Source organism: Eubalaena glacialis, chromosome 19 (assembly GCF_028564815.1).
Source record: "Eubalaena glacialis isolate mEubGla1 chromosome 19, mEubGla1.1.hap2.+ XY, whole genome shotgun sequence".
NCBI classification, from domain to species: domain Eukaryota; kingdom Metazoa; phylum Chordata; class Mammalia; order Artiodactyla; family Balaenidae; genus Eubalaena; species Eubalaena glacialis.
In genome coordinates, this window is record NC_083734.1 from 49,841,840 (window position 1) to 49,854,561 (window position 12,722).

General features: G+C 40.7%; 1 protein-coding gene across 16 annotated transcripts in view; it reads right to left on the bottom strand.

Moving 5' to 3' along the window:
- Window positions 1-12,722, bottom strand: part of BPTF (bromodomain PHD finger transcription factor) — a 138,478-nt gene that overhangs the window by 22,568 nt on the left and 103,188 nt on the right. For 10 of the 16 annotated variants that reach the window (XM_061177092.1, XM_061177090.1, XM_061177089.1 and 7 more), the window contains 6 exons: window positions 12,267-12,428; window positions 11,899-12,050; window positions 10,899-11,007; window positions 6,826-7,043; window positions 2,377-2,599; window positions 744-1,648 (listed from right to left, as the gene is read on the bottom strand). In XM_061177092.1, the coding sequence (XP_061033075.1) occupies window positions 744-1,648; window positions 2,377-2,599; window positions 6,826-7,043; window positions 10,899-11,007; window positions 11,899-12,050; window positions 12,267-12,428 (1,769 nt within the window). The remainder of the gene's footprint in view (window positions 1-743; window positions 1,649-2,376; window positions 2,600-6,825; window positions 7,044-10,898; window positions 11,008-11,898; window positions 12,051-12,266; window positions 12,429-12,722) is intronic. The other 6 variants (XM_061177096.1, XM_061177091.1, XM_061177087.1 and 3 more) reach the window with 4 other exon arrangements.

Below are 12,722 nucleotides of genomic sequence, written 5' to 3' on the forward strand. Positions count from 1 at the left end.
AAAGAGAGAGAGTTTTAATGAGGATATAGCTCAGGGGAGGTCAGTGGGTTTCACAGACTGTAAACGGGAGACCCAGGAACTGGGTTCTCCTGACTTGGGAACACTTGAAACCCACACAAACTCCTGACTAGTGCGGAGCGCTGCACATTCTCCCGCAAGGCTACAGAGGATGTCACTACACATGTGGCTTCGTTTCAAGCAGAATAATTCTAACTCATCTAAGTTGCCTGACTTCACTACAAAGCTACTGCACAATGCCACTTTTTATTTATGTTATGGAGTAATACTATTTAAAACTTTTTTTTTACAAAGGTGTGGCTGGAAACACAAATGAGTTTAATCTGCCTATAAAATTTGCTTAGTCTACGCGCAAACTAAGGAATGACAACTGCAAATAACTTCAAAGAAATTGCTACGATGCCTGAAGTGGCTTCAAAACTTAGTTAAACCTTCAGGTTTCATATCAATGAGACTTAAAACTTCCTAAGTCCACTCTTTCCATCTTAGTTCTCCCAAAATACATGGAGTTTTTCCAGTAAGCACTGACTGTTTATAGCCAACAAGAGTTCCAAACTGTAACAGTCATTCAGTACGTTTTGGTCAATCCAGTGCTGCTTCTAACTTGAAGCATCAATGACTTCTGTGCCTTATTTAAGGAAAGCTAACACAACCAAACACTAAGTCTAATGCACAGCACAATAATTCAAGCTACTGAACATGCTGCTTTTACTGAGTAACTTTACCTGTTTCTGAATGATTTCACTTTGATTAGAAGCTTGGAGGGTGTGTTCCCGCTTAATCTCTATCTGCTGCTGCTTCTTCTTTTGCTGCTGGTCCCTGAGTTGCTGAACCCTTTGCAACTGCTCTTGCACACTGGCTGCCTGTACTGTGACCACATTCGGGGTCTGGTGCGTCTGCACAGGGCTGCTTTGCTGCATGTGAACGGGTAACTGGAGTTTGATCTGCTGGGGCACACCACCTTGCTGAGCCTGTATCTGAGCCACAACCTGCGACTGGATCTGGGAGAGAACCTGGACTTGTTGCAGCTGCGGCACAGCCAGGACTTGGGGCTGAGGCTGCTGTACTTGGAGCGGAGGGCGGGACGGGGACGAAACAGTAACTTGGCTTAACGTTTGTCCTGATGAAAGAGTTTGAGTTGAAGACTGTACCTGGGGTTGTGACTGTGGCTGGCCCTGGGAAGGTGGCTGAAGAGATGTGTGTGGCTGAATTGGAATCGGCTGTGAGGCTGTAGTCTGACCCTGGGACTGCTGTCCAGGAGACACTTGGGATGGAGCTGATGGATGCATTCGAGTCTGTGGCGGACTCTGGACGCGAGCAGGAGACTGTCCTTGGACATTACTCTGAGGCTGACACTGTCCTGCACCTTGGGGTTTGGAGGACTGTGCTTGGGTGGGCTGTGCTTCAGGAGGGACGTGGGAGGCAGCAGTTGCTTGGGTCTGGGCTTCAGGCTGAGCTGGGGACGGGGGTTGGGTTGGGGGCTGGGGCTGAGCTGAAGGCTGTGGGGGCTGAGCAGTCTGAGGCTGGGCTTCTGCAGGACTCACGCTCGACGGCTGAGCTGGAGACAGGCTCTTGGCTGGCTGCACCTGTGTCAGGGGCGATAATTTACTCTGTCTTTGTTCACTTGTACCTGTGAAAAGGAAAGACCAAATATTTCTTACTCTAGAACATCAGACTGTGGTTTAAGAAGAATTTGAAGGGGATTTTCTAAAGGTGAGAATTCTGCATTTCAGTACAGAAGACTGATGCCCTAGAAATGCTCCACCTAGAAACACCTAGGTCAGGACTCTCCTAAACTGGGGAACACGGGCCCTGTTCATGGCTGCCCTCCGCACATTTTGCTAAGTCTCCAGAGGGCTGGCTTCCAAAGCAAGGCGCAGTCTCTGGAAATCAGCCAGGTCTCTGGCCCAGGCTAAGGCCAGCCCACATTCCTCTCCTATGGCGTGGCGCCAGTGAGTGACAGCCGCTTGCAGCAGGAGGCTCACCAAGTGCTCTGGTCCTGAAGCTCCCAATCGTAGGTTATGAGCTGGAAATACCCACCTGTCCTGAGAGCACGTCATCACTCAGTCAGCTCCTACAGGCTTGGTGAGGAGTTAGGAGTGGGCACAGTCACCACGATACTTTACTATTTTGTGCCAACCCCCCACTTTCTGTAGTTTTTAACGGGGGGTGGTGGTGACAGGGAGGCTGTCAGAGCAAGAGATCTGGTCCAGCTCTTGTGAGGCTGACCAGTCAGCTGTGACACTCACCAGCTTGAGGCACATCCTCCCAAAGATAAATACCGGTCCACTGGCCCCCTCTGTCACCCAGCAACCCGTGACACTAACATGCAGCATTTCCGAGAAGCCCAGGTTCTACCTGCTGCTGTAGTGGAAACAGTGGTGGTGGTGGTGCTGGTTGCCGTGGCCGTTGTTGCCAGTGGGGTGAAGAGGAACCGCTGTACGGTACCGTTTGGCATTGCGGCTTGCATCAGCTGCTGTCCTGGACCGGGAAGTATAGTCACCCCTTGAGGTATCAACTGCAATTGTCCAGTAGTTTGGCCTTGTCCTTGAATCACTACTGTCAAACCTTGATTGCCACCCTACGGAAAAACACACAACATGTAAACAGTGTTCAAAGCATCGATCTGCAAGTATACCATTTTTATGCTGAACAGATCCTTTAAAATAATGAACATATGTATTTGAATGTCTACGGAATGGTACCAAGAAAAATTCAGATAAGCTAAAATAAGAATATTTATTTTAAAAGATTGATGGTGTTTAGTGGAAAAAACATGAACTAACAATCCAGAGTTCCAGTCCGAGTTCTCCAAATGGACAGCCAGGTTATCTGTCTATAAGTAACAGTGCTCCTCTGGATCTAAATTTCCCAATCTATAAAATAAGGGCGTGAAGTGAATAACTAAGGTCTGCATAAAATTCTGATTTTAAATCATCTCATTTATATTCATATTATTTTATAACTTTCAAAGCATCTTTAGACATACTTTAGACATGCCTCATTTGATTCTCACAATAGAATTTTGACTTTGTGGATTAGGGAGAGAAAATATTACTACAATCTTCCTACCAATTAGGAAACTCAAGTTAGAAAGTTCAAGTCTCTTACCCAGAGTGAGAGAGCAAGTTCAAGGTGAGATATAATGAGAGGCCCAGGTCTCCTAGTTTCAGTTTTTTCACTATGTACCAAATGACCTATGGAGTGTGTTGGTGTGTGCCAACGTATAGAAAGCTTAGGGTTCTAGACATGGAATGCAAACACCAGGTAAGGAAGGTCACTAATGTCTGAGTAGTCATCCAAATGGGGACTAGGAACTAAAAACTCCATCTGCACTGCCTCTTCTGTCCAGGACTTCTTAATCCTCAACTATCAGGAACATGATGGAGAATTAGAAAGCAAACGTAAAAACAAGCCACCCTAAGTTCCCAACAGCCAAAACTGAGCAAACGTAAAAACAAGCCACCCTAAGTTCCCAACAGCCAAAACTGATGCTACACAGTTCCTACAGTGATGCTAAGCTCCAGGCCTCCACGCACTTTACTCAGGAGTCCCTTACTACAGCGGTCCCCAACCTTTTGGGCACCAGGGACTGGTTCCATGGAAGACAATTTTTCCACGGACGGGGTGGGGGTGGGTGGGTGGGTGGGTGGGTGATGGTTCAGGCGGGAATGCGAGGGATGGGGAGCGATGGGGGGCGGCAGATGAAGCTTCGCTCGCTCGCCCACCGCTCACCTCCTGCTGTGTGGCCTGGCTCCGAACAGGCCGCAAACCGGTTGAGGACCCCTGCCTTATTCACTGTTGCTTTTCTAAAACATTTTTGTGCACAGTCAAAACTACATAAAACACCAAGTATAGTTTAAAGAATAATTATAAAGTGAACGTCTATAAAACCAGCATTCAGGTCATCACTGCCAGTATCCAAGAAGGCCCCCATGTGACCTGCTCTGATCTTAATTCCTCTCCTTTGGCCTAGAGGTAAGCACTACTCTCACTGTTACAATAACTGCAGTTCTTCATAGTGTGACCACTTAGGTATAGCTCTCTGAGGGCCACAGACTCACAACTTCAGGAGCACCATTCAGGAAGAATTCAGATGGTGTCCCTTCCAGGTAGGCAACGCAGCAGGCCATAACCCTACACATGTAGTTAGTTTTGCCTGTTTCTGAATCTTATGCAAATAGATCACAATGTAATTCTGTTTGTTACTTGCTTTTTTATTCACCTCAGCAATGTAGTTCTATGTGGCTGTAGTTTGTTCATTTCCATTGCTGTAGGAAGGCAACTTATTTATCTAACTGACTGCAGATTGACATTTGGGTTGTTCCCAGTTTTTGACTCTTTTTTTTTTTTTTTTTAATTCCATTCTAAAGGGAGAGAGCTTTTTTTTTTTTTTAATTTTTTTAAAATTTATTATTTATTTTTGGCTGTGTTGGGTCTTCGTTTCTGTGCGAGGGCTTCCTCTAGTTGCGGCAAGCGGGGGCCACTCTTCATCGCGGTGCGCGGGCCTCTCACTATCGCGGCCTCTCTTGTTGCGGAGCACAGGCTCCAGACGCGCAGGCTCAGTAGTTGTGGCTCACGGGCCTAGTTGCTCCGCGGCATGTGGGATCCTCCCAGACCAGGGCTCGAACCCGTGTCCCCTGCATTGGCAGGCAGATTCTCAACCACTGCGCCACCAGGGAAGCCCCCAGTTTTTGACTCTTATGAACAATGCTGCTGCATATATTCATGTCCATCATCCTGGTGCTCAGATGAGCAAGAACTTCCCCAGGAAACATACCTAGAAGGAGAACTACTGTGACGTGGGGCATGTGTCTTCAACTTTGCTACATAGTGTCTACAGTTCTCCAAGGTGGCTAAACCAATTTATACTACTACCGGGTGTGTATGAGAGTTCATTCTCCTCCATGTCTTTGCCGTCTCTTGATTTTGTCTGACATTTTAGTTTATACCAATCTCTTAGATATATGGTTTTAATATGCCTTTCCCTCATTACTAACAAAATTCAGCAGTTTTTTGGATTTGTGGACGTTTAGATTTCCTCTTTTCTCAACAAGTTTGCTTTCTCTTTTTTCCTACCGAGCTATCTGGATTTTTTTTCCTTCTTAATTTGTAGTAGTAATTCTTCATGTATTCTGCAGAATAGTCCTTGGCTGGTTGTATTTATACCTTCCCTCATTCTTTTCACTCTTTTATAATGTTTGATGAACTGAAGTTCTTATTTCTAAGATTGTTGAATTTATAAATCTTTTCCTTTATGGCTAGTATTTTCTGTCTTTAAGAAAGCCTTTCCTGGGCTTCCCTGGTGGTGCAGTGCTTAAGAATCCGCCTGCCAATGCAGGGGACACGGGTTCGAGCCCTGGTCCAGGAAGATCTCACATGCCACGGAGCAACTAAGCCCGTGTGCCACAACTACTGAGCCCGTGAGCCACAACTACTGAAGCCCGCATGCCTAGAGCCCGTGCTCCACAACAAGAGAAGCCACCGCAATGAAAAGCCTGCGCACCGCAACGAAGAGTGGCCCCGCTCACCACAACTAGAGAAAGCCCGTGTGCAGCAACGAACACCCAACGCAGTCAAGAATAAGATAAATAAAATTAATTAATTAAAAAAAAAAAAAGAAAGCCTTTCCTACCTTCTGAAAGTATTATAGTTTTACCTTTCACAGTCAGGAACTGAGTTTATGAGTGAGGTAGTGGTCTAAGTTCATGGTTTGCCATATATACTCAACTGACCCAGGACCCTTTATTGAAAAGTCTGTCCTTTCAATTATCTGCAATGCCACCTAGGTCATATAACAAGTGTCCACACATACGCATGGGTCCCTTTCTACTGTTCTGTATCTATTGGTCTATCTATCCTTGTGTCTGTACCTGACTATATTAATTAGTGAAACACCATAATAAGTTTTGTTATCAGGCTACCATATAGGGCAAATCCTCCTTTTCTTCAAAAGTGTTAGTTATTCTTGATCCTTTGAACTTCCATATAAATTTAAAAAATCAGCTTGTCAAGTTTCAAAACATCTCTCTCAGGATTTTGATGGGAACTGCATTCAATCTATTGATTACTATTGGAAGAACTGATAATAATATTGAGTGTGGCAAGAAAACAGCTTAATGTACTCAAATTTTATTTATCCCAAGCAAACTGGTTAACTAATTTTTTTTTTTTTAATAAATTTATTTATTTATTTATTTTGGCTGCATTGGGTCTTTGTTGCTGCATTGGGTCTTTGTTGCTTCCTCAACTAGGAAGTCCCTAGTTGAGGGTTATTATACCCTGCCTTTAAGAAGTATTTTTGGGGCTTCCCTAGTGGTGCAGTGGTTAAGAATCCGCCTGCCAATGCAGGGGACACGGGTTCGAGCCCTGGTCCCGGAAGACCCCACATGCTGCGGAGCAACGAAGCCCATGCGCCACAACTACCAAGCGCGCACTCTAGAGCCTGCGAGCCACAACTACTGAGCCCGTGTGCCACAACTACTGAAGCCCACGTGCCTAGAGCCCGTGCTTCACAACACGAGAAGCCACTGCAATGAGAAGCCCACGCACCGCAATGAAGAGTAGCCCCCACTCGCCACAACTAGAGAAAGCCCGCGCGCAGCAACAAAGACCCAACGCAGCCAAAAAGAAATAAATAAAACAAATTTATTAAAAAAAAAAAAAAAGTATTTTTGACTCTAGGAACCAGCCATTTAAAAAAGTAAGTACATTTTTAAACATCCAAAGATAAGTACATGTTTTAAAGCTTACAGCAAGAGTAAGTAAGATCACTTGTGAAGTTAAAATGGAAGTCACATTACTTACGTGGCCCTGTGTTAACTGGGTGAGTTGAGCCATGGTAAGCTTCACCTGTCCTTGCTGGGGGCGAGGGGGCTGTGAGGTTGAAGACTGTAGACTTGCAGTGGGTGCTCCTGAAGTTAATCCTTTCTGTGCAGGTGTTGAGGAAACTGTACTAGGGGCAGAGATCGCAGTGGAAACAGGCTGCCCTCTGATGATCTGCGTCACCACCTGTTGAGGAGTACCTATGTAAAGAGCAAAACATTAGAATGCTCCTATGCCCTAAGCAATACTCTGAGTTGAAATGTCATTCAACACTTCAGATGAATGTATTCTTCTCAATTTTCAAACAGACTTACGGGATGCTGACAGACTGATGCATTCAGTCATATACCCACACCCAAAGGACCCACCTGGTTGTCAGTGAGGCTGTTTTCACTCAGCTCACTAACAACCACTCCCCCATTCCTGCTCTCTGCAGTAGTCAAATAATAATAATAATAATAATAATAATGCTCTTCCTATGAATCTAAAGCCAAAATGACAATAGGGAAGATGTAAGAGCCTATGTAAAATGTGCCATTAGGCTGCCTTTCCTTAGGAATATAAATGAAAAGATAATAATCTAATATATAATTAATTCATGTGATTTTTAAACAAAACATATAGAATCTGGAATATTCTGGGCCAATTATATTTATAAATGAGTTTTTCTTACAGCTATCTGCAACTTAGTTTGGGAGAACCAAGAGGGCAAGAACCCCTGTATCCTCAATACTAGAGCAAGGTGCTCAACAAATGCTTCCATAGTTACCGTTGAATAAACATCTATAGAATGAATGAAGTTTAACTGAAATGGCTCTATAGTCTTCTAAAAACTTCTGTTTCTCATTTAACCTGATGAAACTAGAAGAAAAAGCAGGTGGTAATTATTTGGCAGCTAATTTTACACTTACAAAATCTGAATTCATTATTAATTAGTAAATATTATATTTCTGAAATTTTGTATTCACTTCCTGTTTTTCCTCATATGTCTACATATATATTTCTGTGTATATTTCTTTTAATGACCGGTGCCTAATATTATTGCATTATGTATAAAATTAAACCTATTTTGACATTTAGAACACTTTCCCTTTTTCTTTTTTTAAATAACACCCTGGTGAAATCCCTGCTTATAAATTTTTATGTGCTTCTAATTATTTCCTTAGAATAAACTCCTCCCAAAATTACTGGATTCATAGCAGGAACATAGTACTAAATTGAATTTAGAAAGGTTATACCCATTCATACTCCCATCACCACTGGGTGCCCATTTCACTGAACCCTTGCCAACCTTATCACTAAAGTATCACATTCCAGCAATCAGAAATAGTATGATAGCATCAGTGTCTGCATTACTTCAGTTGGTCTACTTTCCTTTGGTATCATGCTCCTAAATTCTGGTGGCTTGTAAATATGCTATAGAAACTGGCAGTGTAAGTTTTTCATCATTACTCTTTCTTCTAAACTTTACTTGGTTATTGTTGTCCACTTATTCTTCAAGATGAATCAAAAAACAGTACAGTATATATAGACAAGTGCTCGAATTTGAGAACTTCTGGACCCCAACACTCTGTCCTTGTACTGCAGTTTGAGGAATAGTTAATGAAAAGTTACTTTCGTTTATCACCTTGTATTTTCTTTTTTCCACCTTTATTGGTCTATAATTGCTTTTCAATGTGTTAGTTTCTGCTGTACAACAAAGTGAATCAGCTATATATGTATACATACATCCTTATATCACCTTGTATTGATATGGTGTCATCATAAACACAGATGGATAAAAGGGTTGGTATTGACTGATTATATGATGGTCATTCAGATGATCCCCAATATGTACATGTTCATTTATGTTTAGATTATCATCAAAATACAAATTCAAAAATTAAAACACTTTTTATTACAACCTGGGAGTGTTCAACTTTGGGAAAGGCTAGCGTGGTGGTAGGAATAGGGATAAGTTGACCTACACACACTCAGACACACACTACACACATCCATCCACCCTCTACCTCTCTGACCACAACTCCTAAGACTCTTACTGTCTTCACTGGGCCCCACCAGCCTCACTGGCCACCTTGCTTTTCATACGACACACCAGACACACTCACATGTGAAGCTATATATTCACATATGCAAGTCTAAGTATATCACCATTTATCATCCACAAACTTTTCTTCTTCTTTACATTAGTTTTATCTTTCCTTTTAGTTGGCTGCCTAACTGACAGCTATTTTTAAACATGAATAGATACTGAATTTTACCAATTGTCTCTGTAGCATTAACTGAAATAAGGAATCATACTTTCTTCTCTGGGGTAAATTTTGCTTAGGCATTAGGATATTTCCTTTAAAAAAAACACTATGCTAGGTTTCATATTAGAATTATGCTAAATTTGTAAAATGAATGGGAAAGAATTTATCTACCCCTTTCCCCTTATGGCCTGCAACTATTTTTTATAAGAAGGAAATTGTTTCCTAACCATTTCAAAGAATTTTATCCATAAAACCATGAGGTCTGGAATTCTTTTTTGTAGGTAATACTATGGCAACTTTCCAAATTTCTTTCCTTGATGTGAGTCATTAAGACTTGACATTTATAAGCACAGTATATAATTATGCCTTGTTATTCAAACAGATTTAGTTCCTTCTATTTTCATTGCACTTTCTCATTCCTACTTTTTCTAAACTAGCATTTTGTTCCCTTTTCTCAAGATTAGACTTGCAAAAAAAAATGGTTTAATATTTGCCTTTTCTGTCTTACAATCATTACTTGTACTTTACTTCCTTCTTCCTGTTTTCATTTAAGACTTGTTTTATATATTTTTCTAACTTCTGGTTAAGATTTAATATGGGTTTTTTTTGGTCTGTTTTGTTCACCAATGTGTTTCAACTGCCTAGAGTAGGTGCTCAAAAATATTTGTTGAATGAATGAATTTGCCTCTCAGTTCAGCTTTGCAGCCTGGCTTAGCTGCTACTTGATAATCTGTTTGTAATGACACAGTTGATGTTTCTTTAACATAAAAGTTACTTTTGAGAACATAACGTTTTTAAATTCCAAGCAAGTAAAGGTTCTTAGTATAATACCTTAATATTAATTTCTAGCTTTACTACAAAAAATGTAGCCTATAGACATTCTACTTTTTGGAATTCATCAAGGTTTTACCTGTGGCTCATTGTAAGACCATTTTCATACAAATAGCTCATAAATATTTAAAACTAATGTGTATTCCTAAAGGTACAAAAGCTGATACAGTCTGTTTCTGGTCTACTATGCTTCTGTTAATCCCTCCTTGATTTCAAACAGTTTTTGCTTTATACACTTCAAAGACATCTTATTTAAAGACCCAAGATTGCACCTTCACTGCAATCTATATCTTTAAGCCAATATAAAGTGACTTTCTTTGTCCTAGTTATTGTTTCTTTAAAATACTGAATTCGACTCTGTTCAATATTAGTAGGATTATGCATGTCTTCCCTCCGCCTCTCCCTTCTTTCTTTCTTTTTTTGTCCTTTATTTCATGTGTCTTTGACCATCTTTTTATTTTTTACCTTCTGTGGTAATTTGCTTTTAGGTATGTTTCTCATAAATGCACAGTTCGATTTCTTTTTTCACTCAATCTTTACAGGCTTCAACTTTTAATATGGGAGCTTTAACTTATTTACATTAAAAAGGGCAGGCACTGCCTTTGTAATCTGGTTTTATGCTTTCCATTTAAATGCTTCTTAGCCATTTCCTTGATTTTATCTTTTGCCACACAGACTGTTTTCTTTGCTTATTCTCTTTACTCCAATCATCTGAATGTATATATCCCATTTACTAGAGGTTTTAAGAACATTTTTAACAAGCATACTTGGACCTGCTTTTCTCTTATTGACAATGCCAGAAATGAAATAAAATCTATGGGTGTGTCCCATGATGAATCAGAAATTTAGTATGCTTCAAAATCTCAATTCATATTGGTATTTTCCAGTATGTAGAGTGCCAAATACAGAATATTATAGATTTCCTAGACTGACTCTTTAGATGTAAAATGATAATACTGGATGGGTGAATACCTGGCTGTACCATCACAGGTGTTCGAATAATTGCCTTTCCTAGTGTTGACTGTTGGAGTGGTGTTCTAATCACCGTCATACCAGGGCGGATCTGAGGCCCTGTGAGTACCTACAAATAACACAAAGGACAATGAATTAAAATGTTTTTAAAAGACTAAAGCATGATGGACTTAGAACAGAGATCTTTAAACATTCTATATTGATAAACATGTCTACAGAAATTACAGAGGCTCTTGGACATTACATATTAAATTATATTAAGCATCAGAATAAAGACAGAACTTTGAGGGGAGAAAATGTAATTTAAATGAGATCGCATGAAACTCCTTATCACTGATACCAAGAATAGCCTACAGACTAAAAGGAAGGATACAAGACCCAAGAAAGCTCTGCTCTATAACCACCACAGTTGCTCACAGGAAAATGATGAGTCCTATTTTCCCTGAGCTCCAATCCTTATCTGTAACCCAGAGAACACAGGTGCAAGATCAGAGACCAGAAGTTCTTTCATAATTTAAAGGAGAGACTACACAGCACATTATTTTCAGTGTTAGGTTTAGAACATTCTCAAGTCTGCAAAACATTAAACTTTTTCCATAATACTAGTGCCAAAGAAATGTCTATAATATGTGTGCATATCAGCTGATAGACTAGTTAACGCTGTGGATTATGTTTTCACTCTACTTCTTAGCTGCAGAGCACGTCGTTTTCCTGGGTGATCCAGTGTTGCCCATTGTTTTCAATAAAGACATCTTCTTCGTAAAATCCTGGAAAGCAATTCTTATGACTCATAAACTATACTAATGTGCTATTAACTAAATGTTAAAAATTAACAGTTCACTTGAAATATAAGTAACAGATTCTTTTAAAAATCAGTACTTTGTCACAGATTAAGTAGAAGGTGAAGAAAAATTAGAAGTTGGATTAATCCTGGAAGAGGCCATTCTAAAAACTTCAACCAATGTGGTTAACACCAAATAAACCTGTAAAGAACTCTTACTTGGGAAGTGCTTGTAGTTCCTCCAGAGCTTGAGGTATTGGGCCTAATCGTGACTGTTGCTGTCCTGGGCTGGAATGAAGTAAAGGTTTGCTGACTTGTACCTGTACTGGATGGAATGATACCCAGGACTTTCTGCTGTACTTGAACAACGCCTTGAAAAAAAGATGAAGAAGTAATTGATAACTGCCCCTTTCATAAAACATCAGGTATTGCTTGGCTCCTGAGGAGAAACAAGGTGTGGCGGGGGTTTATAGTGGGCTACATAAAATGTGAGATCCGAAGACTGAAATCAGTGAAAAGGAAATGAAAAATAATGGCAACAGTATGATCTGGCAAATGTGAATTAAAACTCTTCACATTTCCCTTACCTCCTTGCGTTGCTGGCACATTTACAGCGACAATCTTGCTGTTTGCAGGAAGTGGCAGTTTGGTAATTACTTTTCCTGCCATAGTGACTGGATTGCCTGTAATTTGGAACGTCTGACCTGTGCTGGCAATGGTTGTAGCAGATGTGGCAGCTGTGCTGGTGGCTAATGGGGTATAAGACATTTAATAAGCTTCAGATTTAAAATAACCAGCAACGTAGTGACTTCTAGGAAGGCACCAATGCATGAAATGTGGCTCATTTTGTATTTTTAAGAAAAACATTCCTCTCCACTCAAAGTAAGTGAACCATGTAAATGTTGAAAGTGAAATAATGTAAGAGAGGAGTTTCGCTAATGGAATATTATGAATATTATCTGTAACAAACCTACTGTTAACAGTTTGTTTGCTCAATCAGCTGCAGAAGAAAAATAATTTGCTAAAGAAACATTTCATTTCAG